Consider the following 23,638-nt stretch of genomic DNA (forward strand, 5'->3'; position numbering starts at 1 on the left):
GCTGGTCTCCACACACACACAGAAGGTGAAGCAGCTTCTCTCACAGACAACTTGCCATTCCCAGTGGACAAGCTGCTTTCCTGCACAGACACACAGGCACCTTCCTCGGCCCAGGCCTGGAAAACTCTTTGCAGGTCTGTCTTGGCCACTAGTAGATGATGGGGTGGAATCGCTCCTTCCCTCCTTGAGCTGTGGCAGGCCACTCAGGGTTCAGAGCTCCATGCAGTCCAGGGTTCCCTGCCCCAATCCGGGCTCACCTCTGCAGGATTTTCCTTAACCCTCAGCTCTGCCACTGCACATCCACGCTGCCTCGTCCAGCTTCTTTAATCTCGATTCGGTTTCCAGGTGCTGCCACTTCACAGCGGAGTTGCTGAGCGTGGTTGCAGGCTCTCAGGCTGATGCCCTCTGCACCCCACACTTCCTGGAAGAATCCCTTCAGTGTGCCAGGCTCCTTGCAGGTCACAAGCTCCCCGGGGTTAGGCCGTAGGCCCCTCTGCCCTCTGGGACCGACTCCAACAGACTCTCAGAGGAACCCCCTCTTCAGTGTGACACCCGCTCTCGAGAACCACGACCACAGTTGCTTGGGTTCGGCCGCAGGCCCCTCTGCCTTGGGGAGCTGCACCTCACTGCCCTTCAGCACACCTGGGTCTCGCAGGCCCCACTTCTTCCGGGGCCCCGGTCACTTACTGCTGGATGCTCCATCCTCAGGGTGCAGAACATCCCACTTCTGACACAAGTGTGATGGGGTTCTGGGGTCCCCCAAGCTCTGCACCCTGTCCGCAGGCAGGAGAGTCTCTCACTCAGCAGGAGAACAGCAGGTTTATTAGCCGACAGGACACAGCATCGGACGGAGGAGTCAGTACAGCAGGCAGAGACAGCCAGTTCCATCCATGTTGAGGAGAGGAGGCCCCGAGGGGCCCCCAGAGCTGGGGCCTGGCCCCCTCCTTTGTCTCGCTCTCCCTCAGCCCAGACTAACTGCTTCCAACTCCCAGTTCCAATTCAAACCCCTCAGGCTCCACCTCCTCCTTTGTCTGCAGTACAAAGGTGTTACCTGGTCATCAAGGTTACCCTCAGCAGGAGCCCCCCACCCTCCGTGAGCCACTCACACACACAGGTATCCCCCACTCCATCACACTAGGTTGTCTGGGTAGGGTGTGTTGGGATGGTGAGCAGGGGGTGCAGCACCAGCTTGGCAGCTGGTTCCTGGCAAGATGAGTGGGGGTGTCAGGGGCTGGGAGCGGGTGACAAGCTGGCTGAGCTGTGGGTGCCTAACTGCCTGGGCAGGAGGCATCAAGCTGGCACAGCAGAGGGCACTGAACTGGCGAGCTATACAGGGGTTGACCTAGTGGGGTGCCAGGGTGGCAAAGCAGGGAGTAGATGGGCTGGGTAGAGGGTACCAGGCAGGCTGAGCAGGAGCCAGCTTGGGCGGGGGGCACCAGGCCAGCTGGGCAGGGGGTGGCAGGGCAGGGGGGACACAGGATAGGCTGGATGGAGGGTTCCAGGTGAGAGGGCCGGTTGGGCTGGGGTGCCAAGTTCGGGGGGCACAGGGCAGGCTGGGCAGGTGCTGGGGGGTGTGGGGGCTTGGCAGGAAGGTGCCAGGCGGGGGGGCATGGGACGTGCTCGGAGGCAGGCTGGGCAGGGGTGGGGGGATGCCGGGCGGGGTGGCACAGGACGTGCTCGGGGGTACCGGGGGGCAGGCTAGACAGGGGCCGGGGGATGCTGGGCAGGGGGGTCACGGGACATGCTCGGGGGCACTGGGGGGCAGGGGCCGGGGGTGGACGCCAGGCGGGGGGGCACGGGACGTGCTCAGGGGCACTGGGGGGGCAGGGGCGGGGAGGACGTAGGCCCGGGGGGCACGGGATGTGCTCGAGGGCACTGGGGGGCAGGGCGGGGAGGACGTCGGCCCGGGGGGCACGGGACATGCTCGGGGGCACTGGGGGGCAGGGCCGGGGGGACGGCGGCCCGGGGGGGGCACGGGACGTGCTCGGGGGCACTGGGGGGCAGGGGCGGGGGGACGGCGGGACGTGGGGGGCACGGGACGTGCTCGGGGGCACTGGGGGGACGGCGGGCCGTGGGGGCATGGGACGTGCTCGGGGGCACTGGGGGGACGGCGGGCCGGGGGGGGCACGGGACGTGCTCGGGGGCACTGGGGGGACGGCGGCCCGGGGGGGCACGGGACGTGCTCGGGGGCACTGGGGGGCAGGGGCGGGGGGACGGCGGGCCGTGGGGGGCACGGGGCGTGCTCGGGGGCACTGGGGGGACGGTGGCCCGGGGGGGCACGGGACGTGCTCGGGGGCACTGGGGGGCAGGGGCGGGGGGACGCCGGCCGGGGGGGCACGAGACGTGCTCGGGGGCACTGGGGGGACGGCGGCCCGGGGGGGCACGGGACGTGCTCGGGGGCACTGGGGGGCAGGGGCGGGGAGGACGCCGGCCCGGGGGGCACGGGACGTGCTCGGGGGCACTGGGGGGCAGGGGCGGGGGGACGCCGGCCGGGGGGGCACGAGACGTGCTCGGGGGCACTGGGGGGCAGGGGCGGGGGGACGGCGGCCCGGGGGGGCACGGGACGTGCTCGGGGGCACTGGGGGGCAGGGCCGGGGGGACGGCGGCCCGGGGGGGCACGGGACGTGCTCGGGGGCACTGGGGGGCAGGGGCGGGGGGACGCCGGCCGGGGGGGCACGAGACGTGCTCGGGGGCACTGGGGGGCAGGGGCGGGGGGACGCCGGCCGGGGTCGGGACCGTGAGGAGAACTGGCCCCGCCCTGCGGCTCTCCCTGCCACGTGTCCCCGTCCCGCGTGAGACCTGGGGGCGGGGCCTGGCGCCGAGGGGCGGGGTTAGGGTGACAGCCGGCCTGAGGCGGGGCGGAGAGGGTGCAGGGCAAAGGGGGCGGGGCGAAACCCCGTCGAGCCTCGCGTGATTGGCCGCTATGGCGAGGCACGTGACTCGCTTGCCGTCCCGTGACGCGTTCGGGGTGGGGCCTAGCGCCGGGCGCAGGTGAGCTGGCGGCGGCGGTTCCGGGGGTGCGCGGACCGGACCGGACCGGACCGGGGCGGCGCTGGCGCTGCCGCATCCGCATCTCGTGGAGCGGCCCCGGGCGGGCGGGGCGCTGGTTCCGGGGTGTCCCCGGCCCGGCCCGGCCCGTTACGTTCCCCGCGCGCGGCGTCGGGGCGCTGCCTGGGCGCGGCGGTGCCCGGCCCAGCCGGGGGCGGGCGGTGAATGCCGGGGGCGCCGCGCCTTGGCCGCTGTCCCGCGCTGCGCGCGCCCAGGGGTGCGGGCGGTGAGCGGCGCGTCCCGGCTGCTCTGCGGGCCGGGCCCCGCGGCAGGGCCGAGCGCTGGGGCGGGCGGGGCAGGTGGCTGCCCAGGGCGCGGCGCCTGGCGGGGGTGGCAGCCCGGCTGGCTGGGCCGGGGGAGCCGCACGCGGGGGCGCCTGGCCGGGAAGTCACCGGGCGGTCCCGGGAGCCCTGGGCAGGGCCGGGCCGGGCCGGGCCGGGCCGGGTCACCCGTCCGAGGTGAGCTCTGACCACGAGAACTAGGGTCGCCCTCGGGCGCGGGAGGGGGTCGGAGCAGATTTCCGCTCTGGGGCGGCTGCTGCTGGGGGCCGGGGCCGGGGCCGGGGCCGGTCAGGGAGGCTGTTGATCAGTTGGAGAGGGTCGGAGAAGAGCGGTGAATGGAAAACCAGCCTTGCAGAGGGCGGCTCAGGGACCCAGCCCACCTCCTGCGGCACAGGAGGCTCAGGTGAGGGGATGGCAGTCACAGGTGTCCGTGTGGGGAATGGCCCGTGGTGATGGGCTGCTCAGTCTGGCAGAGCGAGGTCACATGTGGGCCTGTGGCTGGAAGCTGAGCTTTGGGGCATTCAGCCTGGCAAGAAGCAGCATGTGGTTAATGCACTGAGGAACTAGCCGAGGGGGCCATTACCCAGGGACACAGGCGGCTTCTAACAATTTCTCAGTACAGACCATCTGCTTTGCTGGCAGATCCACCCTAGGGTTCTTGGGGGGCAGCCCTGGCCCTAGGGGTAGCCACACGTAGTGGTCCTAATAGGCCCTGCTGCTCTTGGAATTGCTGAGTGCCTCCCAGGGGATGCGAGTGGCGTGGGAGCAATGGGGGTGAGTTGTCTCCTCTAGGGCCCAGTGGCTGTTCTGGCCTTTCGCCCTTGCAGGCCCCTGGCTCTGTTTGCCCCTCAGCCGCGGTGCCATGGAGGCTAGCGATGGCCTTGCCACTCTGCAGCAGCCGAATGGCCTTGGCCCTCTGCTGGGTGAAGAGGAGGAGGACGATGACGATGAAGGCTCAGCCCTGGACTGTGACGGGGACCTGGAGGTGAACCCCTATGATGGGCTGCCGTTCTCCTCCCGCTACTATGAGCTGCTGCAGCGGAGGCGAGACCTGCCTGTATGGGCCACCAAGTACAGCTTCATGGAGCACCTGGAGAGCAGCAGCGGCATTGTCCTGGTGTCCGGGGCACCTGGGACTGGCAAGAGCACCCAGGTACAAGATGGCCTGGAGGGAGCATCCCCAAATGACCCCCTTGCCTGTGGCAGCCTGGGGCTGGTTCAGGCCTCGGGGAGCAGTTGGTGTTGCCAGGAGAGTGCGGGGGGGCTCCCTCCTTGCAGTCAGCACAGTACTTGGGGCCTGAGCGATGGGGGCACAGTCAGAGGTGCTGGGCTGCTGGCCTGCAGGTGAGCCACAGCCCGGACTCCCTGGAGTGCCCTGCCCTGGTGTCCGGGGTTCTTCTGGGTCCGGGGCCATGCTAAAGACTTGGGGCTGCTGCCAGCCCTGGCTACATCCTACCATCTACGCTGCTGTGGCTACAGGGCAGCAGAAGGGGGCCAGTGACTCCCTGGTAACCCCTCGGGCAGGGTCCATTGGGCATCTGGCTGTGGCGTGTTTGCGAAGCCCCCTTAGGGCGGTGCCTGGCAATCTGGGCTTTCCCTGTTGGGTACCCTGAGGTTGGCTTTTAGTTGCACACAACACTGGGCAGGAGACAACTGGGGCAGTGCTAGGAGCTGCAGGTCAAGTCATGCTCTTTGCCATGAGCAGCTGATGGGTGGCCAGGGAGCTGAGGGGGGTGGGCGAGCTGGAAGAGGGATCCTGAGGGCCCCCAGATACCAGAACTTGTTGGTTTGCAGGTGACTGAGCAGCCCTCCTAGGCCCTGGTTCTCTGGCTGCTTTCGTGGCATGAAATAAACACGGCCTCAGAGTGCTCACATGCAGCAAAACAGCCACACCCTTGGGTCTGGTTTTTCTCTGGAGTCCCAGGCTACCAATACCTGACAACCAGCAGCCTCCTTGCCAACTCCCTGCGCTACAGCGCCTGCCAACAGCTGAGCTCCTGGCCCTCTGCCCTGAGTGCGTGGCGTAGAAGCCAGAGTCTCTTCCGCCCTGGAAGCCTTGGCAGGGAAGCTAGGGACTTTGCCCTGAGGGAGGGTTTGTTTGGAAGTAGCACTGTCTCTGTGGAGCCCTGCTGTGCTGTACGCCCCAGCCAGGCCATAGCTCTGGAGATGGAGGCAGGTACCAGATGGGTCCCTAGGGACTCTCCCAGGACACTAATTGCCAGTGACCTCTTGTGGTGTCCAGGGGAGACCAGGCACCCAGCAGCGGCAGCTGAAGCCTGGCTGGCATGGAGGACAGACGGGGGTGGCTAGGTAAGGGAGCAGAGCTCTGCCTGGGGCCAGCAGCAGTCCCTAGAAGCAGAGCTGTGCCTGTGGCTGGGGGAAGCCACAGGGGAGCATGAGAGGCATTTGAAGGGGCCTGGGCACTCCCCTCATATCTGCGGTCAGTGCATGGCCCCGTCGCTGCAGTCTCAGCTCTGTGTGCTGGCAGAGCCTCTCCCTGCCCAGGTCACTGCAGTGACCTTATGTGCTCTGCCGGTGCTGCCCGGCCCTATTGCTGCAGTTGGCTCTGTGCAGCTCCCGTGGGGTGGGGCAGGCCTGCTGCACTGCAGGGATTGTCAGCCTGGTCCCAGCCCTAAGCCCCAGCCACTGAGCTGCCCTTGCCTCAGTATGCTAGGTTGCTGCCCAGTGGTTTGCCCAGGGCTGTTGGGGTGCTGCAGGGACCAGTTCAGTCCATTACCCTGGAGTCTCAGGAGAGTTGGCTCCTTTTGCTGCCCGGGGGGTGGATGGGACTACCCCAGCTGAGCTGTCATCGGGGAGCCATGGGTCTTGGCTGGCTGACTTGCTCATGGCATACTGCCTGCCGGCCTCTGAGCTGACCAGTTCTCGGGGCGCCTGAGATTGATGTTGGGTGAGGCAGCTCGCTAGGCTCTTCTCGCACCTTGCCGGCTGGGCCAGTTAGTCTGGCCCCAGCGGGACATGTGGGTGGCTCTGGGACAGGGGGCCTAGGCTGTTGTGCCTTCAGGGAGCACTGCTTGACCCCATCCACTGGCTGTGCTGCAGAGTCAACCTGTCTGGCCTTGGGAGCCCCAGCTCCCTGGGTGTGCTCTGTGCTCCTGACAGGGCTGCCTGTTTCTGGGGCCCCTTGCCCCGCTCTCCCCCCTCCAGATCCCTCAGTGGTGTGCGGAGTATGCCCTCTCCCAGCAGTTCACGCATGGCCTGGTGGTCTGTAGCCAGCCCCACAGCCTGGCTGCCCTCAGTCTCTCTCTGCACGTGGCTGACGAGATGGACCTGAACCTGGGCCATGAGGTTGGCTACTGCGTCCCCCACGAGGACTGCTGCACCCCAGAAACCCTGCTGAGGTGAGGCTGGGTGCTGCACCCATGGGGCACTGAAACCCTGCCTGTGGGCCTGGGCTGTCCCTCCCCACACCCAGCCTGGCCACTCAGCCAGGAGCCACCAAGTCCAGGGCTCGGGAGCTAGCAGCCAGGCTGGCCCAGTTCCCAGATCAGGAGCCTGGTGCTCCATGCTGGGAGGGACAGACCACAGCTAGCGGCTGCAGAGGGGCTGGGCCTGGGGACACCCCTCTGGAGACCTTGTTTAAGGCTCAGCCAGGGGAGGGGTCACCCTGCAGGGCTATGGCAGTGAAGAGGGCAGGTTAGGAGCCTCTGCCCCACATCTTTTTGTCTTGCTCTCCAGGGCTTGGCCTGACAACCTGGCTCTCTCTTGAGAAGTGGGGATGGGGGGGCCCCAGTTCCTCAATCGGCTCTGTCTATGGCCCCCCAGTCCTGACCTACAGGCCTGGCATCTGAGCCCTGAGCACCCCCAGCTCTGCTAGCATCCCTCAGTCCTGACCCACAGCTGCTACCATCTCAACCTTGGACACCCCAGCTCCGCCTCTGCCAGTCAGTCCTGACCCATCAGCCCCACTCTGGGCTTCCCCTGACACTCCCCAGTCCCATCCCATAGCCCCTGCTAGCCCATCCCTGGCTGCGGGTTGACACTGGTGCCTGGTGCTGGCAGATTCTGCTCAGATGAGATGCTGCTGCGGGAGATGATGTCGGACCCTCTGCTGCGCCAGTATGGGGTCATCGTGCTGGACGAGGTGCAGGAGCGCACTGTGCCCACGGACGTGCTGCTGGGGCTGCTCAAGGACGTGCTGGGCCAGCGGCCTGAGCTCAAGGTGGTGGTGGTGACGGCACCGGCCCTGGAGGAGCGGTTGTGGGCCTTCTGCGGGCACCCCCCTGTGGTGCGTGTGCCAGGACCCAGCCCACCTAGCCAGCTGGTGTACAGGGATCCACCGGCTCGGGGCCACGTCGCAGCCGCATGCCAGGCAGTGTTGGACATTCACCGACGCCAGGAACCTGGTGACGTGCTTCTCTTCCTGGCCAGTGAGCAGGTGGAGACTGGGGGGCTGCTGGGCCCCCTCCATGGCAGGGTGCTTGGGGGGAGGGGTATAAGGAGCAGGGGGGCTTGGAATGGGGGGCTGCTCCCCACCCTTGCAGCCGGGGGCGTCTCGTTGTTACTAACTAATGGGGCCTGCTCCTGTCCCTGCAGGAGATCAGTGAGTGTTGTGATGCCATCCGCACTGAGGCTGCGGTTCTGAACCCCGGGCTAGGGCCGCTGCTGGCCCTGCCCCTGCACCCAGGGGTGGGGCGGGCAGTCCAGAAGGTCTATGAGGCGCCAGAGCAGTGCAGCGGGCCCCGGGGCCGGCGCGTGATCGTCACCCACTGGCTCGCGGAGTCATCCTTCTCCCTAGGGAGCCTGCGCTACGTGATCGACACAGGCCTGGAGCTGCGCAACGTGAGTGTGGTGCTGGGTGCCTGGCTCAGCCCAGGCAGGGGTGGCCCTGGTCCGCAGGACGGCCCCGCCTGCCCCCCCACATCAGCCCGTACCTGTGTCCTGGCCCCAGCTCCGGCGCTGCGGAGCTCGAAGAGGGAGGCAAAGGGAACAATTGCCCAGGGGCCCAGCTCAGTCTCTCTCTAGGGGGTGTGAGGCTGGGGCCAATCCCCTGTTCCAGGCCCAGCCCTCGTCCCACCTCTCCCTGCACCCCTTCCCCTGAGAGATTAGTGGGGGGGCTGCTCCCCACTGCATCCCTCAGGGGAGGGCGTTGGGAAAGGGGTGATTGCTCCCCACATGCACTGGTGGTGGGAGGGAAGTGAAAAACAGCTGGGGGCTTGGGGAAGGGGTGGGCTCCCAGCCATGTCACTGCTCCCCATCACTATTGGGGGGCGGGGAGAAACACCGACTGCTGGCGCCAGGTCCCCAAGGCCAGGGGTCCGTGTGGTTGGCCAGAACCCTCCTATGCGTGGGGTAGCTCTGGGCCTGGGTGATTTAAAAGGGCAAAGGCCACTACTGTGGTGGCAGCAGGTGGGAAACCTGCTGGTCCCTTTTAAATCATGTGTGGGCCCCAACAAATGCACCTGCGCAGAGTGGGACCCCTCTGGGGAAGGCAAACCCCCAGCTCCCCTCCTTTCGCCCACACCCTCTCCCCATGGTCAGAGCCACGAGCACTCCCTCCCCGCCCCCACCAGAGGAGTCCTGGGCAGCCGCAGCTGCGCCTTCCCTCCTCGCCCCCCAGCCTGCTGTGAGGAAAATCCTCTCTCCAGATGCTTTCCATGCACCCTGTGCAGGCTCTCGGGTGGCTGAGTAGTGAGGTGCTGGGCTGGGTTGGCGAGGCCTTGCTGGCGTGGGCTTCCTCCAGGCAAGTAGTGGGCAGGGCTACATGTGGCCAGTGGGCTCTGCCGTGAGGAAGCGGGGAGGGGCACTCAGGGTGTCTCTAGGCAGTGGGGTTTGTCTCCCCGCCATGGGAGCGAGGCAGGGAACCCAATGATTGTTCCATCCTGGGGCCCAAATCGCTGTTGGTGGACCTGTCTGGCTTCCTGGGAGCTGGTATTAATGGGAGGGTGGAGGTGGCAGGAGGAGCACTGGCTGTCTCGCTGGCGAGCAGACAGAATCATGAGGCTGGAAGGGACCTCAGGAGGTCATCTAGTCCAGCCGCCTGCTTCGAGCAGGGTCAACTCCTACTAAGTCATCCCAGCCAGGACCTTGTCCAGCCGGGACTTAAAAACCTCAAGGGGTGGAGAATCCACCAGCGCTCTAGGCAACGCATTCCAGTGCTTCACCACCCTCCTGGTGAAGAAGCTTTTCCTAATATCTAACCTACACCTCTCCCTCTTCAACTTCTGACCATTACTCCTTGTTCTGCCATCTGACACCACTGAGAACAGCTTCTCGCCCTCCTTTTTAGAGCTCCCCTTCAGGAAGTTGAAGGCTGCTATTAAATCATCCCTCAGTCTTCTCTTCTGTAAACTAAGCAAGCCCAAATCCCTCAGCCTCTCCTCACAGGCCTTGTGCTCCAGACCCTTAATCATTTTTGTTGCTCTTTGCTGAACCTGCTCCAGCACATCCACATCCTTTTTATACTGGGGGGCCCAAAACTGGACACAATATTCCAAATGTGGCCTCACCAGTGCCAAATAAAGAGGAATAACTACTTCTCCAGATCTGCTCAAAATGCTCCTCCTGATGCACCCTAGTATGCCATTAGCCTTCTTGGCTACAAGGGCACACTGTTTACTCATATCCAGCCTTTCATCCACCATAACCCCTAGGTCCCTTTCCATCGTACTGCTGCTGAGCCAGTCGGTCCCCAGCCTATAACAATGTTTAGGATTCTTGGGCCCCAGGTGCAGGACTCTGCACTTCTCCTTATTGAACTGCATCAGATTTCTTTTGGCCCAGTCCTCCAATTTATCCAAGTCCCTCTGGATTCTCTCTCTACCCTCCAATGTATCTACCTCTCCCCCCAGTTTTGTGTCATCCGCAAACTTGCTGAGGGTGCAGTCTAGTTCCTCATCCAGACTGTATCCGCTGTCGATGGCAGATCAGTGCCCACACTAGGTCAGACCAAAGGTCCCTCTGGCACAGGCTGTGGCAATGCCAGGTGCCCCAGTGGAGCAAGCAGAACAGGAAATCATAGCCTGTTGCTGATTCCGTGCTTCTGGCAAGCAGAGGCTAGACACCAGCCCTGCAGTAGCCCTCAATGGACCTGTCCTCCATGAACTTTTCTCGTTCGTTTTTAACTGTTATCTCGGCCCTCGCATCCTCAGGCTGGGAGTCCCATGCTTGACTGTGCAATGAGTGAAGACATATTTCCTGCTCCTTTCATTGGGTGACCCTGTCTGAGTCATGAGAAGAGTCAGTAACTGTATTCACTTTTTCCACCCCAGTCACAATTTTTCTAGACCCCTCTCATATCTCCCTTAGCTGACTTTCTTCCAAACGATACGGTCCCTGTCTTTGATCTTTCCTTGTCCGGAAGCTGTTCCAAATCCCCGGTCATTTTTCTGCACACAGTGGTCAGGGTGTGGTTGTGCCGTTGAATTAGGACATTGTGTTGTCTCTTAGCTGTCCTTTCCCTAATGGGCTCTCTTGTTCCGCTGGCTTTTCTGACGGCTGCCGCACACTGAGCAGATGTCTTCAGAGAACTATCCACAGTGACTCCCAGATTGCCCTCTGTAACCGCTTACACCCCATCAATTATATGTCTAGCTGGGGTTTTCCTGTGTGTCCATTACTTTGCATTTATTAACATTGAATTTCATCTGCCATTTTCCTGCTGCCCAGCCACCCAGTTTATGTTCTTGTAACTCTTCACAGTCTGCTTTGGACTTGACCATCCTGAGTAGTTTTCTGTCATCTGCAACGGGCCAGCTCCACTGTTTACGCCTTTTTCCAGATCGTTTGGGTATATTGGATGGCATTTATCCCTACCCTTTGTTTCCTGACTGTTCACCAGTTACTCCTCCAGGACAGGGTCTCCCCGATCCCATAACTGCTTACTCTGCATAATTGCCTTTGGTGAGGGGCCTTATCAAAGGCTTTCTGGAAAGTGGTGTACAAAAGCCACTGCATCCTCCTTGCCCGCAACATGTTGGACCCCAGCCCCAAGAGGGACCATTTTCCTTCACAAAAGTTGTGTTGTGTTTTCCCCACCACACGGTGCGCCTCTGTCTCTGGCAAGGCGGATGTTTGCTGGTCGTTTCAGACAGCTGGCCTGGTGCTGAGGCCAGGCTAGGCTAACCGGCCTGTAGCTGCCAGGGTTGCTTCCGCCACCCTTTTCAGAATTGGCGTCGCTGTAGCTGCCCTCCAGCCATCTGGGACAGAAGCCGAGTTAAGCAGCAGGTTACTGGCCACAAGTGGCAGTTCTGCAATTTCATCTCAAGCTCCCTGAGAACCCCTCGGTGATACCACTGGGCCTGGTGACTGACTGACTGTTTATTGATTGGTTTATTCCAAAACCACCTCTGACATCTCAGTTTGGGACAGTTGCCTGGATTTGTCACTTCACAAGGATGGCTCAGGTGTGGGAATGTCCTTCCTACTCTCTACGGCAAAGGAGGAGTTGGGCTTCTCTGCAGTGGCCTTTTCCTTCAGCAGGTTGGCTGTCCAGTGCCCCCTGCTTCTGGTGTTCTTAACATACCTGCTTTCCATGTCCATGTAACTGCTTACTCCTGTGTGTGGTGTTCCCCTTTTTGTAGTGACGTGTCCCTGTGGGGGCTCCCCTGCAAGGCCGTTAGATGGAGTTACGCTGTAGTCGCTCTTACCGAGCGACTCAGCACTATGCACGTCTTGGACCAGCCCCTGTCAAACACTTAGGAGAGCGTCAGGAATTGCCTCTCCCCTTGTGGGTGCCAGGACCAGCTGCTCTCGGAGTTGTGGGGGTTCGGACCTGTCCCCAGGTGACTGGACCCCATCGGCGGAGGGAGAGTTGAAATTGGCCCATGTTGTTTTCTGCCATTGTGAACCTCTTGAGTCTCACCCTGAACTTTCACAGCCACCTGACCAGGTGCTTGGCCAGCCATCCACCCTCCTGCCCCAGTCTTATTGTTCCAGCACAGAGCGAGTCTATGGCAGCGTTCGAGTCACTGGAGATTTTTAACTCTTCTTCTCACGTGTAGTCCCCCCACCCCATCATTCCTATATCATTTGGGGTATTTCTGGGAGCAGCTGCCCCGATCTGTTCCCCGCCCCTGCCTGGGTCAGGACACAGGAATCTGAGGGCTCTGTCTGGGAGGGCAGGCGCTGGAGGCCGGTCCTGAGGGACTCGGCTGAGATAAAGAGTGCTGGTGCAAGCCTTTGTGTTGGGGTGTGGGCTCTGGGACGGGGCTGGGACAGTTGGGATGCGAGGGCTCTGGCTGGAAGTATGAGCTCTGGAGTGGGGCTGGAGCAGGGGGTTCTGGAAGGGGTTTAGGGGCCGGACCACTCAGGCCCCAGTGAAGGCAGAGACCTGGGCTGTGTGTAATATTAGATGTTTTCTGAGGCACTGCTAAGGGCGTCGAATCAGGGCACATTGCTTATGGCCTGGGCTACTTAACAGCCCAACACTTGAGGATCGCACAGAGCACTTCTGTTCCTCACACTGGCCAGCAAGAAGTCACATCAGCAATTTGCTCAGCTTTTGCGGCTGACCTGTGCCACAGTCAGTTCCCTGAGAGGTTGTGGAAACCAGTCTTACCCAATCCAAACAGGCTCTTCTGACCCCAGAAGAGCAGCCCCATTCCCAGGTCAATGTACGCCTCACATCGTGCCTGAAAGAGCGCGCTGTGCCAGTCCTTTCGGATCTAAAATCTAAAGCTTTGTTAATAAAAAAGAAAAGGTCGAGAGTAAAACTATTAAAGAAATCAAATTATGCACCCACCAGAAAGTTCTTGGTCCAGGCTCAGCGGAGGAGGAACTCTGCTGTTGTGAGTTGCTGGAGTACGTCCTCTGTCAGGCTGGGTCATTAGCCCTTTGGGGCTCAGTTCATATCAAAGATGCTTCTGAGCTGAGAGGCTGAAACGGAGGAACAGTTAGGGCCCTTCTGGTAACCTTGCCCAGAGGCGGGGAAGTCCTTTGTTCTCGCTGAGTGACAGTGTCTCCCAGAGTGGAGTTTCTTATGTGAACAAGTCACCTGTCCGTGCATAGCTCTGCCCTTTTTGGCACAGCCACAGCAAAGCTCCTCTGGGGGGAAGTGGCACCACTTGAGGTCCACTGTCAGTCGAGGGTTCTGCTTGACTTGCCTACAGCCCTTTGCCGACAGGCTGGCCACACCTGCTGAGCTCTCCCAGAAGCAGACATTTGAAGTTCAAGGACAGAGCCAGTACTCATCCCTTCCAATATACAAATGACGCGTGTATACGAGCCACTTCCAATAGACATCGGATGTGGCCCACTTTGCACAAGGCTTGGTACAGATACATAACAGTGGTTATAATGGTGCTCTGTGTGTTGGCATCAGAATCCAGTAATGTCACGGGGGGGCTGGGGCCAGGGCCAGCCATGGTTGCTGTTAGATGAGGGGAAAGGGGCCTGGCTCTGCCTCAGGGCCACATGGCCCTCCTTGTGCAGGTGCCCTGAGCTCCTGCCCAGCACTAGGCAGGCAGCTACATGGAACTTGGCTACTGATTAGTCTCACTCTCCGAGTTCCAGTGACGCCCATCACCTGTGGGTCCCGGTTGGCTGCCTGACACTTGGCTCCCCAGCTGGTGTTCGGTATTTGTATCTGTACCCTGGAGGAGCAGGTGCTACTCACTTGCATTCCCTCATGCGTTTGCTAAATGAGAGTCTTGCATTAGGCTGGGCCTCACTAGCTCCTGCCTGTATCTTGCCAACTTCTGGGCTAGGCCCTGGAGTTGTGTCCCGGGTGCCTGTCTGAGCTGTGTGGTCCTGTGGGCCGGTCACCTTCCCCAGCTGTTGAGAGGACTCCGACCTGTTCCTGTGCCGTGCCACCCTCAGGGTCTAGTTTGGTGCAGGTGCGGCCTGTCCTGCCTGCATAGGCTCCTCCAGCCCCAGAGTCCCTCCAGTCCCTGGGGTCCCATGGCTCATCTGCAGAGCATCTGCTTGTTCCATTGGCCCTGTGGCCTTGTCTCCTCCTTAGCACCAGGTCACTGGCTCCTCCCCAGCACTGAACGCACACCTCTGTCTTCAGAGCTGCAGCCTGAGCACGTGGAGGGAAAAGGCTCAATAACCCAGCTCCTTCCCCTGGGGCTGGGTTGGAGACAATACCCCTGCAGGGGAGGGGCCTGGCACCAGTCCTGCAGTCTCCCTGGGGCAGGGGGGGGAGCCTATCTCCAGCAGCTTGCTTTGATCCAGCCTCTCAAGCCCGGGGTCAGGCCACCCCTCCCCTGCAGGGGTGCGAGCCGGCACTGGCGCCTGCCGCGTGAGGGGAGGGAGGTGCGATGGCTGGAGCACCAGGGCTGGCTCACACTCCTGTGCGGGGTGGGGATCTTCAAACCTCACGGGCCTGGTCCAGGCAACTTTCAGAATAAACCTTCCAAGCACCTGGCTGTGGGCTCCGCCTGGCAGGGGTGAGGAAGCAGCTCCTGTGTGCTTCAGGGGCCCCCGTTGGGCCTGCTGGCAAATTGCAGCCATTCTGGAGCAGGCGGGTCCCTGCAGCTCCACGGCAGAGCCACATGTAACCCCCCCCACAGTGTCAGGCAGGGTCCCATCATCTGTACCCCACCGTGCATAACCTGCACCCTGCCACCTTCTGCACCTCCCAGGCAGGCTCCCCTCCGTGCCCCACTGCCACAGCCCCTTTCCAGATCCACAGCCACCCTGCTCCTGCACCCCTTCTTCCCGCCTGCCTTCCCAGCTCCCACCAGTGTTCCCTCCAGCCCTTCCCGCCCAGGTATGCAGTACAGGTTGTGCGCACAGGCCTGCCCAGTGTGCACCTGCTGCTGCACCTGACCCTCCCCGGGGTGCTGGACCACTGCCACCCATCCTGCTCCCTTCCCCCAGCAGGCCCTGTGCCCCTACCACTTCCTGAGCACACCCCCCACCCAGCCTGCTCCCCAAGAACCCCAACCCAGGGCCCACGAAATGGACTAGCCCTGTCCCCAACTGGGGCCACGCCTGAGGGGCTTTTTGCCTGCGCGAAGGCGACTCTGGAGTTTTCCTTCTGCCTTGCTGTGGCCCCAACTGCCTGTGCTGTGGCTCTGCGCAGCCCCAGTTCCCTTGCAGCTGGTCCTTGGCGGGGGGGATGTGGCACTGCAATGTTCCAAGCGGCCAGGACTCGCTGGGCAGGGGCTGATTCCTGTGTCTGGGGGGGAAGGGGACGCCAGGCCCATGCTGGCTGGGGAGTAGGGCCCATGGCTGACTGGCTGGCGTGCCTCTGACTGCCCTTGTCCCTGCAGGTCTACAATCCCCGGATCCGGGCAGAGTCCCAGGCGCTGCGGCCTATCAGCAAGAGCCAGGCAGAGCTGCGGAGGCAGCGGGCGGCAGGCAGCCCCCCAGGTGAGCGCCCGGGCACCAGGGAGCCCCCCCGGGTGAGCGTCGGATGCCACAGGAAGGCTCCCCTCGTCCCCCGGCAGCCAGCCTGGAGCACCAGCCAGCACCTGCCACAAGCCTGCTGGGCTGTGGGGCCAGCAGTGGCTGGGCAGGGGAGGGGCGAGCCTGGGGTGCAGCCCTGGGCACATTCGTGCCACCCCCTGCTGTGCTGTGTGCTCTGCCCGCGGTGCCCTCCTCAGAGCTGGGCTGGTGGGGGCCAGTTCCCCACCCCCCGCAGCCTGGCCTCCACCATCGCTGCACCTGCCCCGGGGCCTCGCCCCGAGCCTGCAGCAGCGCCCTCATCATCGCGTCGTGGGCAATGCACGGCCTCATCTGGCTCCCTCCCCTTCTCCGCCAGACTGGGGCCTGTCTGTCTGGGGCAGCTTCTCCCTCACGCCGAGGGTGGTACAGTGCTGGAAAGCGAGAATGGAACTGGCAGTTTCTGCCCCCCAACCCTCTGGCCTGGGGCTACCGGGTCAGGGGTGCACCCCCAGCCCCCAGCCCTGCCTGCCCCCTTCCCTGCCCCTCTCCAGGGGCTGCCTGAACAGGGCTGCACCCCCTACCCCACCCCTCTGCTGGGGCTGCCTGCCCAGGGGTGCACCCCCAGCCCCCTGCCCTGCCTGCCCCCTACCCCGCCCCTCTGCTGGGGCTTCCTGCCCAGGGCTGCACCCCCAGCCCTGCCTGCCCCCTACCCCGCCCCTCTGCTGGGGCTGCCTGGCTAGGGGTGTGCTCCACCCCACCCCCGGCACTGCCTGCCCTGCCCCTCCAGCCCAGCTCTTGTCTGGCAGCCTGACGTTCCAACCACTTGCGTTAACCTCTGGCCCCTAAGCCTGGAATCTGTGGAAGATGGAGCCAGGAGCCTGGGGCCACCAGCTGGCCTCTGCCTCCCCTGGCTGGGGGATGGTTTGTGAGCTGTGGCCAGTGTCGCCCAGGCCTGCTGGCCTCCAGCAGTTAGGGGGACGTCAGGGATGAGTGAGGGCTGCAGCAGAGGCTAGGCCTCTGCTGGCATCCTGCCTCCCTCTCCTGCGCTGGGTGCTGGCTTGGGGGAGCGGCAGTCTCGTAGGGCAGGTCTCTATTACTGGCGGATGGACTCGCTGGGGGTCGGTCTGCTGGGGCTGGTTTTAACGCGCCTAGCGGGGAACCCCTTGTTCTTGGGAGAAGTAAGGGAGGGCGTCTCCCGCCAACCTCCCACTGTGTGAATGGCCAGACTCGCCGTAGGGTTCAGCAGTTCCAGTTACCCAAGTGTCGTAGCTGGAACTGCCTGTCTGAAATGGACTCTGGCCTAGGGTCGACCTGGCCCTACGGCCTGGGTGGGTGCGGTGGGCAGAGCCTGCCCACAGGGCCTGGTTCAGAGCTCCCCTGAGCGACCGCAGGGAGCGCATGTGAGAGCAAATGGAGGGGTGGGGGAGAGCCCGAGCTGTGTAAACGGGCAGAGAGGTTATGTCCCGGCAGCACCTGGCACTGGTGTGACTGCAGCGTGGGGATCCTGGGCTCAGGGGTGGTGCCCACAGTGCCAGGGGGCAGTGATGGACTGGCCTGAGGCCAGGGAGTGAACAAGGGGCTGGCAAACCTGCTTTAGGGAGAGCTCACTCAGCTGGAAGAGGAGAGTGCAGAGCCACTTGCTGCCAGTTGGCAGCTAGCTAGGGGGCAACAAGCCCCGAGAATGGGCCCAGCAGGCTAGTCGAGGCAGGCCTGACCCCGGCCAGGGGCTGGAGGCCGCGGGGAGGGAGCCAGACAGGTGTCACTAGAGCCAGTTTTGGAGCAGACTGATAAACTGAACAGCTGTAAGTCACCAGCCCCCACTGGCACTGCGCCCAGAGTCCTGAAGCGACAGCACGGTGCCAGTGCAGACCCTCTGCCTGTGCTTTGTAAGAGACCAGACTGCTGGGGGACCGTGCACGTGACAGCTAGTTTTAAAAGGGCCCCGGCCACTAGAGCTGAAGGCTAACTTCAGCGTAGGTAAAACCAGTAGTAAAGATCAGCATTGTCAGATCCCTAGAGCAACAGAAGTTACTGGGGGAGAGTCAACGTGGGCTTTCTGAGGGGACCTCACACCTCACCACTCAGCTAGAACTCTGAGGGCTCGACAGGCGTGTGGACAGGGGGTGCAGGGGCTGTAGGATATGGGCTTTTCAGAAAACCTTTGGTGAGGTCCTGCACAAACTGCTCTTTAAAGTGAGCTGGTGTGTGCCCAGAGGGAAGGGCCTCTCCCACCGGCCGGTAACTGGTCGCAAGGCAGGAAACAAAGGGTCCGTTTGAGAATGCTGAGAAGCACCCAGTGGTGTCTGCCAGGGGGTTTACTGGGACCTGTCCTAGTCCATGTGTTCACAAATGTGCTGGAAATAGGGGCAGACCAGCAGCAAAATGTGTGCATGTTGCAAAGCAAGTCCCAAGCAGCTTGCAAAGAGCTACAGAAGAATCTCACCCCCCACCGCCCCCGGGGGCAGCTGAAATTCAACCTGGCAAACAGCAAGTAGTGCGAGTGGAAACCATAATCCTGAGTGGATATGTAACACAAGGGGGTTGAAGTGAGCTGTTACCACTCCCGAAACATCTTGGAGGTGTTATGGCTACAGCCCTGACAAGCTTCGCTCCCTGTGCAGTGACAGTCAAAAAAGTGTGTGTGTCTGAGTGTGAGAGAGCGTGTGTGTGCGCGTGTGCGTGCATGTGTGTTTGCACACGTACATATATATATATATAGGAATTGGAAAAGGTTCAGGAAACGGGAACTAAAACGACTAGGGGTATGGAACAGCTGCCATATGACAAGAGATTAATAAGCCTGGGACTTTTCAGCTTGGAAAAGGGGCTTTGGGGCACTATGAAAGAGGGCTGTGAGAGGGCGAGTGGTGTTGCAGAAGCAGACAAGGAAGTGCTTTTTGTTTCTCAGAACACCAGAGCTGGGGGTAACCAAGGGAGATCAACAGTTAGCGGGTTTCAAACAACCCAAAGGAAGTATTTTTCGCAGAACACAGTCAGCCTTTGGAATGCCTTGGCAGGTCATGCGGTGAAGGCCGAGACTATGTCGGGTTCAAAAGAGCTGGATAAACCCATGGAGGTGGGCCCACCAGTGGCCACGAGCCAGGCAGGCAGGGAGAGGGTCGGGGCTGAGCAGGGGTGATCGGAGGGATCGGTTGAGGAGTACCTCCTCCATTCATTCCTTCCAGGGCGCCTGACGCTGGGCTGGACGGCCCTTGGTCTGACCCAGTGTGGCTGTTCTCTTGTCCTTAAGCTGGACGGACATATTCAGCCTGGAGGGGCCGGGCACGTTTTGACAAGGAGAGAGGGAATGAACCACGGGACCGGTTCCTGCGGGCCCAGGCAGATTCTCTGTCCCTGGCAATTGTTTGAGCCGGCTGTGTCCAGCGTCTCAGCTCCAGGGGCAAGTGGCTAGCAGGGCTCTGTCCTGGGCTGCAGAGAGGTTGGACTGGCTCATCCCACGGGGTGCTGATTTCTCTGGGCTGATGCTGAGGTGCCTTATGCTTGGCCCTGGAGGCAGCTCCCCAGACAGCCCCGTCCCCAAGCTCACACCCCACAGTGGCTCTGGGGGCCAGCTTGAGTGGTCGTTGTAGGCCCTGGCTGCACCCGCCTCGCCCAGCCTGGGCACGGTGAGCCCTCGCGCTGGAGCCCTGGCCCTGGGTGCCCGGGCCGCGTTCCTGTGAGCCGAGCGCTTGGGTGGCTGCCCGGGGAGATTCGCGCGCTGCCCAGCTGATTGGCAGAGCACCCCCAGCCGGCAGCCTGTGCGTCTGCTGGTGGGGCACATCGCTCAGGCCCCCGTGCACGTAACAGGATTAGCAGGAACACGGCCTCCGGCGCCACGCACCAGAGGGAGCCCAGTGAGTCTGTAGCTGCAACAGCAGCAAGCCGGCCTGTGGCACCTCCCAGCCTCAGGGTTTTGGCTCAGAGGCTTTTGTGGGCACAGACCTGCCTTGTCAGCGGCATGAGGTGCGGGGGGCGGGGGGGGGGGGGGGTTTGCACGCGCTGTGCTGCCCTGCCGGCTAGCGGAGGTTAAGCTGAAATCCCCGTGACCCAGGGCAGCCTCTGTGACTGGGGAGGGAGGGGGCAGCCCTGGAAGTGCAGTGGGGCTCCCCCCGGCACACTTGTGTTCCCTGGAAGCGCTAGGGAAGCGGTGTACGCCACTCCAGCCTGGCCACCCCCTGCAGCTCCCTGGCCTGCTGGGCGCTGTGGGGCCGGCACTGGCTGGGCGTGGGGAGGGGCGAGCTCCCTGGCCTGCTGGGCTGCAGCTTCCGCTCCTTTGCTGCTCTCCTGCCCCCCACAGCCTCTCCCTGATACTACCTCCACCCTCTGTCCAGCATCCCTGCCCCCCCCAGCCAGCCCTGCCCCCTCAGCACCTGCCCACTCCCCTGTCATCTGGCAGGTACCTGTGTGCGTCTCTACTCGGAAGCCTTCTACGAGCAGCATCTCCCATCCGCTCCTGCCCCCCACGTGAGCGAGGCCAACCTGAGCCGTCTGGTGCTGCTGCTCAAGAGACTCGACATCGCTGACATGGGCCAGTGCGACTTCCTTGACCGGCCGGGTACGGGCCCCGGGCTGGGGCTGCTCTCCAGGACCCCGTAAAATTGGGGGTGGGGGGGATGCATGTTAAGGGTGTTCCCAGCTGGTCACATACCAGGCGGAGCCGCTGGCCGGTGAGGGCAGAGACTGAATTTGGAGGGGCTGGACACAGGCAAGAAACTGTAGCAAGATAGTGTGTCCGGGAGGCGGGGGGGTAGCTGCGCTGCGGTCAGGAGCAGCAGGTGGGAGCCAGAGCATCCCATCCCAGAGGGGAGGGAGCACTGACCCCTGCAGGGAGCTTCCCACCACGGGCAGTGCGAGCCCCGAGCAGGCTGGGGAGTCCTGGCAGCGTTGTCCCTCCCCAAGAGTGGGAGCAGGGGCCGTGGTGGGTGGTGGGGGTGCGCGACCAAGCCTGGCTCTTTGGGGCTGCACAGCCTCCTGCTGCCCACGCTTGTCGGGGGGCCCTGGGGCTCTGGCGCCTTAGCTGACTCCTGCCCCCCCAGCCCCTGAGTCGCTGATGCAGGCCCTGGAGGACCTGGATTACCTGGCGGCACTGGACGACGATGGGAACCTCTCGGAGGTGGGGATCATCATGTCCGAGTTCCCCCTGGACCCCCAGCTGGCCAAAGCGCTCATTGCCTCCTGCGAGTTCGACTGTGTCCATGAGATGCTCACCGTGGCGGCCATGCTGACGGGTAGGCTGGGGGCGTGCTGCCAGCTGGGCCCTTTCTGAGGCTGAGCGCCTGGGTCCCGGCCACGCAGCACCAGGGCTGTGCTGGGCGCCGTGGGGCGCTCTTTGACCCCCCTTGCCCTCTCGCAGCCGCACCCTGCTTCGTGAGTCCAGCAGCACGCTCTGAGGAGGCGGTGGCTGTGCGCCGGCAGGCTCTGCTGCACGCCGACGGGGACCACTGCACCCTCATCAACGTCTTCAACGCTTTCCAGCAGCGTGAGTGCCACACAGCGGGGCCCACGTCCCGCCAGCACCCACGGGTGGCCCCAGCTGGCTGGGCCCTGGCCCTGCCGTGTTCTGCACGTGGGCATTGCAGGGGCAGGCGGCAGCTCTGCTGTCTGGCTAGAGGCATGAGCAGGGCCAGGTGGCCCATGGAGGGAGGAGGAGCTGACGCCCCTCTCTGTGCTGCAGACGAGCTGGATGAGGGCTGGTGCCGGCAGCATGGGGTGAGTGGCGCAGGGCTGCGGCTCGCGGGTGTCGTGCGGGCTGAGCTGCTGGAGGTGATGCAGCGGATCGAGCTCCCTGTTTCCCTCCCTGCCTTCGGCACAGACGACAACGTTCTCAACCTCAAGAGAGCTCTCGTCTCTGGCTACTTCCTCAAGGTGTGGGGATCTGGGGGAGCGGAGGGGGCTGGGGGCACAGTGGGGTCCCTGTGCTCGGAGGGGGCTGGGGGCCCTGTCCTTGGAGGGGGCTGGAGGCGCGGGGGGGGCCCTGTGCCCGGAGGGCATGGGGGGGCCCTGTGCTCGGAGGGGGCTGGGGGCGCGGGGGGGGCCCTGTGCCCGGTGGGGGCTGGAGGCGCGGGGAGGGCCCTGTGCGCGGAGGGGGCTGGGGGCCCTGTCCTCGGAGGGGGCTGGGGGCGCGGGGAGGGCCCTGTGCGTGGAGGGGGCTGGGGGCGCGGGGGGGGCCCTGTGCCCGGAGGGGGCCCTGTGCCCGGAGGGGGCTGGGGGCCCTGTCCTTGGAGGGGGCTGGGGGCGCAGGGGGGGGCCCTGTGCTCGGAGGGGGCTGGGGGCGCTGCACCGCTAACCCTCCTGCTCCTGGCAGGTGGCCCGGGACATCGATGGCTCCGGGAACTACCTGATGCTGACACACAAGCATGTGGCCAACCTGCCCCCCCACTGCTGCTACGTAGTGCGGAGGCCCCCGCCCCGCCCACCCCCCTGGGTCCTGTACCACGAGTTCACCATCTCGCAGGACAACTGCCTCAGCGTGGTCTCCGAGATCCAGCCCCAGATGTACGGGGGAGCAGCCGGGGGCTGGCGGGGGAGCCCCAGCCTGGTCTGGAACAGGCTGCAGGGCAGCCTGGGAAATGGTGGTGGGCGTTGCCGGCGCCCCAGGGGGCTGAGGGCAGAGCCCAGCCTGGGCGTGCTCCCCAGTCCCCCTGTGTGCTCAGCATCAGCTGCACACGTGCAGAGACAGCCAGGCGGGTCCCAGCGCACCCAGGCACCACGGGTCCTGGCAAGGGACAGCCAGGCGGGTCCCAGCGCACCCAGGCAGCCCTGGGTCCTGGCAAGGGACAGCCAGGCGGGTCCCAGCGCACCCAGGCAGCCCTGGGTCCTGGCAGGGGACAGCCAGGCGGGTCCCAGCGCACCCAGGCAGCCCTGGGTCCTGGCAAGGGACAGCCAGGCGGGTCCCAGCGCACCCAGGCAGCCCTGGGTCCTGGCAGGGGACAGCCAGGCGGGTCCCAGCGCACCCAGGCACCACGGGTCCTGGCAAGGGACAGCCAGGCGGGTCCCAGCGCACCCAGGCAGCCCTGGTCCTGGCAGGGGACAGCCAGGCGGGTCCCAGCACACCCAGGCAGCCCTGGGTCCTGGCAGGGGACAGCCAGGCGGGTCCCAGCGCACCCAGGCACCCCAGGTCCTGGCAGGGGACAGCCAGGCGGGTCCCAGCGCACCCAGGCACCCCGGGTCCTGGCAGTTGATGGCTGGCCTAGGGCAGGGCTGGTGCCTGCATGTCATTGGTGCTGCCACTCCAGCCTGCGCAGCTGGTTCATGTGCTGGCCCCCCACTCATGATGGCCTTTCCCCACAGGCTGGTGGAGCTGGCGCCCCAGTACTACCTGAGTAACCTGCCGCCCAGCGAGAGCCGTGACCTGCTGATGGAGCTACGGGAGAAGATGGCAGGAGCCGCAGAGCCAGTGCTGGAAGGGGCCATAGGTGGGGGTGGGCAGGCAGGGGGGGAGGGGCAGGACAAAGACAGGGATGTGTGTGCACTCCAGTGAGGGGGAGCTGTTAACACCAGGGGGTTCAGGGAGCCCCAGAGGGGAGCAGGGCGCTCTACCCCTTTGCTGCTGTGCCCTCTCTGGGAGGCCCTGCCCTTCCCATGGGGTTAGGAGGCTCTCCTGTTTCTCTTGGAACTACTTTGTCCCAGGCAACGCGGCTGCTCTCAGGACCCTCCTCTCTCTGCTGGTGTGTTACCGGGGGACGCTATGCCACAGGGGCACAGCCTTCCCACGGCTGGAGCAGGCCTTCCTGCGCCACACACGCCAGGGCGCACAGGGCCAGGGTGCTGGGTGGTGCCCCATGGCCTGACTGTGTATAAAGCTTTACTTTGACCTCTCTTCCCAGGCTTGTGTCCATCACTCTGAGCCAAGGCGTGAGGTGCTGGGGGGCAGCAGAAGGCCCTGTGTGGTTCATGGCCTGCTGCAAGCAGTCTCTTTCCAGCCAGCATGCCCACCTCGTCCCTGTGCTGCTGGGGCTGCAGCCCTTCCCGGCGTAGGCCTGGGGCGCAGCCCTGGGCATATTCGTGCCACCCCCTGC

The 23,638-nt window shown here is 63.8% G+C and overlaps 1 protein-coding gene across 1 annotated transcript; it reads left to right on the plus strand.

Moving 5' to 3' along the window:
• Nucleotides 1-3,580: 3,580 nt before the first annotated feature.
• DQX1 (DEAQ-box RNA dependent ATPase 1) lies at nucleotides 3,581-23,439 on the plus strand. The gene is made up of 12 exons (XM_074992127.1): nucleotides 3,581-3,732; nucleotides 4,157-4,482; nucleotides 6,495-6,688; nucleotides 7,350-7,725; nucleotides 7,884-8,129; nucleotides 15,506-15,605; nucleotides 20,017-20,175; nucleotides 20,657-20,848; nucleotides 20,974-21,099; nucleotides 21,295-21,485; nucleotides 21,925-22,115; nucleotides 22,911-23,439. Exons 2-12 carry the CDS (start codon nucleotides 4,192-4,194, stop codon nucleotides 23,098-23,100), a joined length of 2,256 nt encoding a protein of 751 aa, XP_074848228.1. The 5' UTR covers nucleotides 3,581-3,732; nucleotides 4,157-4,191; the 3' UTR covers nucleotides 23,101-23,439.
• The last annotated feature ends 199 nt before the right edge of the window (nucleotides 23,440-23,638 follow it).

This window comes from Carettochelys insculpta, chromosome 4 (genome assembly GCF_033958435.1).
Source record: "Carettochelys insculpta isolate YL-2023 chromosome 4, ASM3395843v1, whole genome shotgun sequence".
Lineage (NCBI taxonomy): Eukaryota > Metazoa > Chordata > Testudines > Carettochelyidae > Carettochelys > Carettochelys insculpta.

Coding starts and splice junctions, on each gene's coding strand:
- DQX1 (XM_074992127.1), top strand. CDS start 4,192: ATGGAGGCTAGCGATGGCCTTGCCACTCTGCAGCAGCCGAATGGCCTT. Junction 7,726..7,883: donor TCTTCCTGGCCAGTGAGCAG/GTGGAGACTGGG, acceptor CTGTCCCTGCAG/GAGATCAGTGAGTGTTGTGA. Junction 20,849..20,973: donor CGTGGCGGCCATGCTGACGG/GTAGGCTGGGGG, acceptor GCCCTCTCGCAG/CCGCACCCTGCTTCGTGAGT.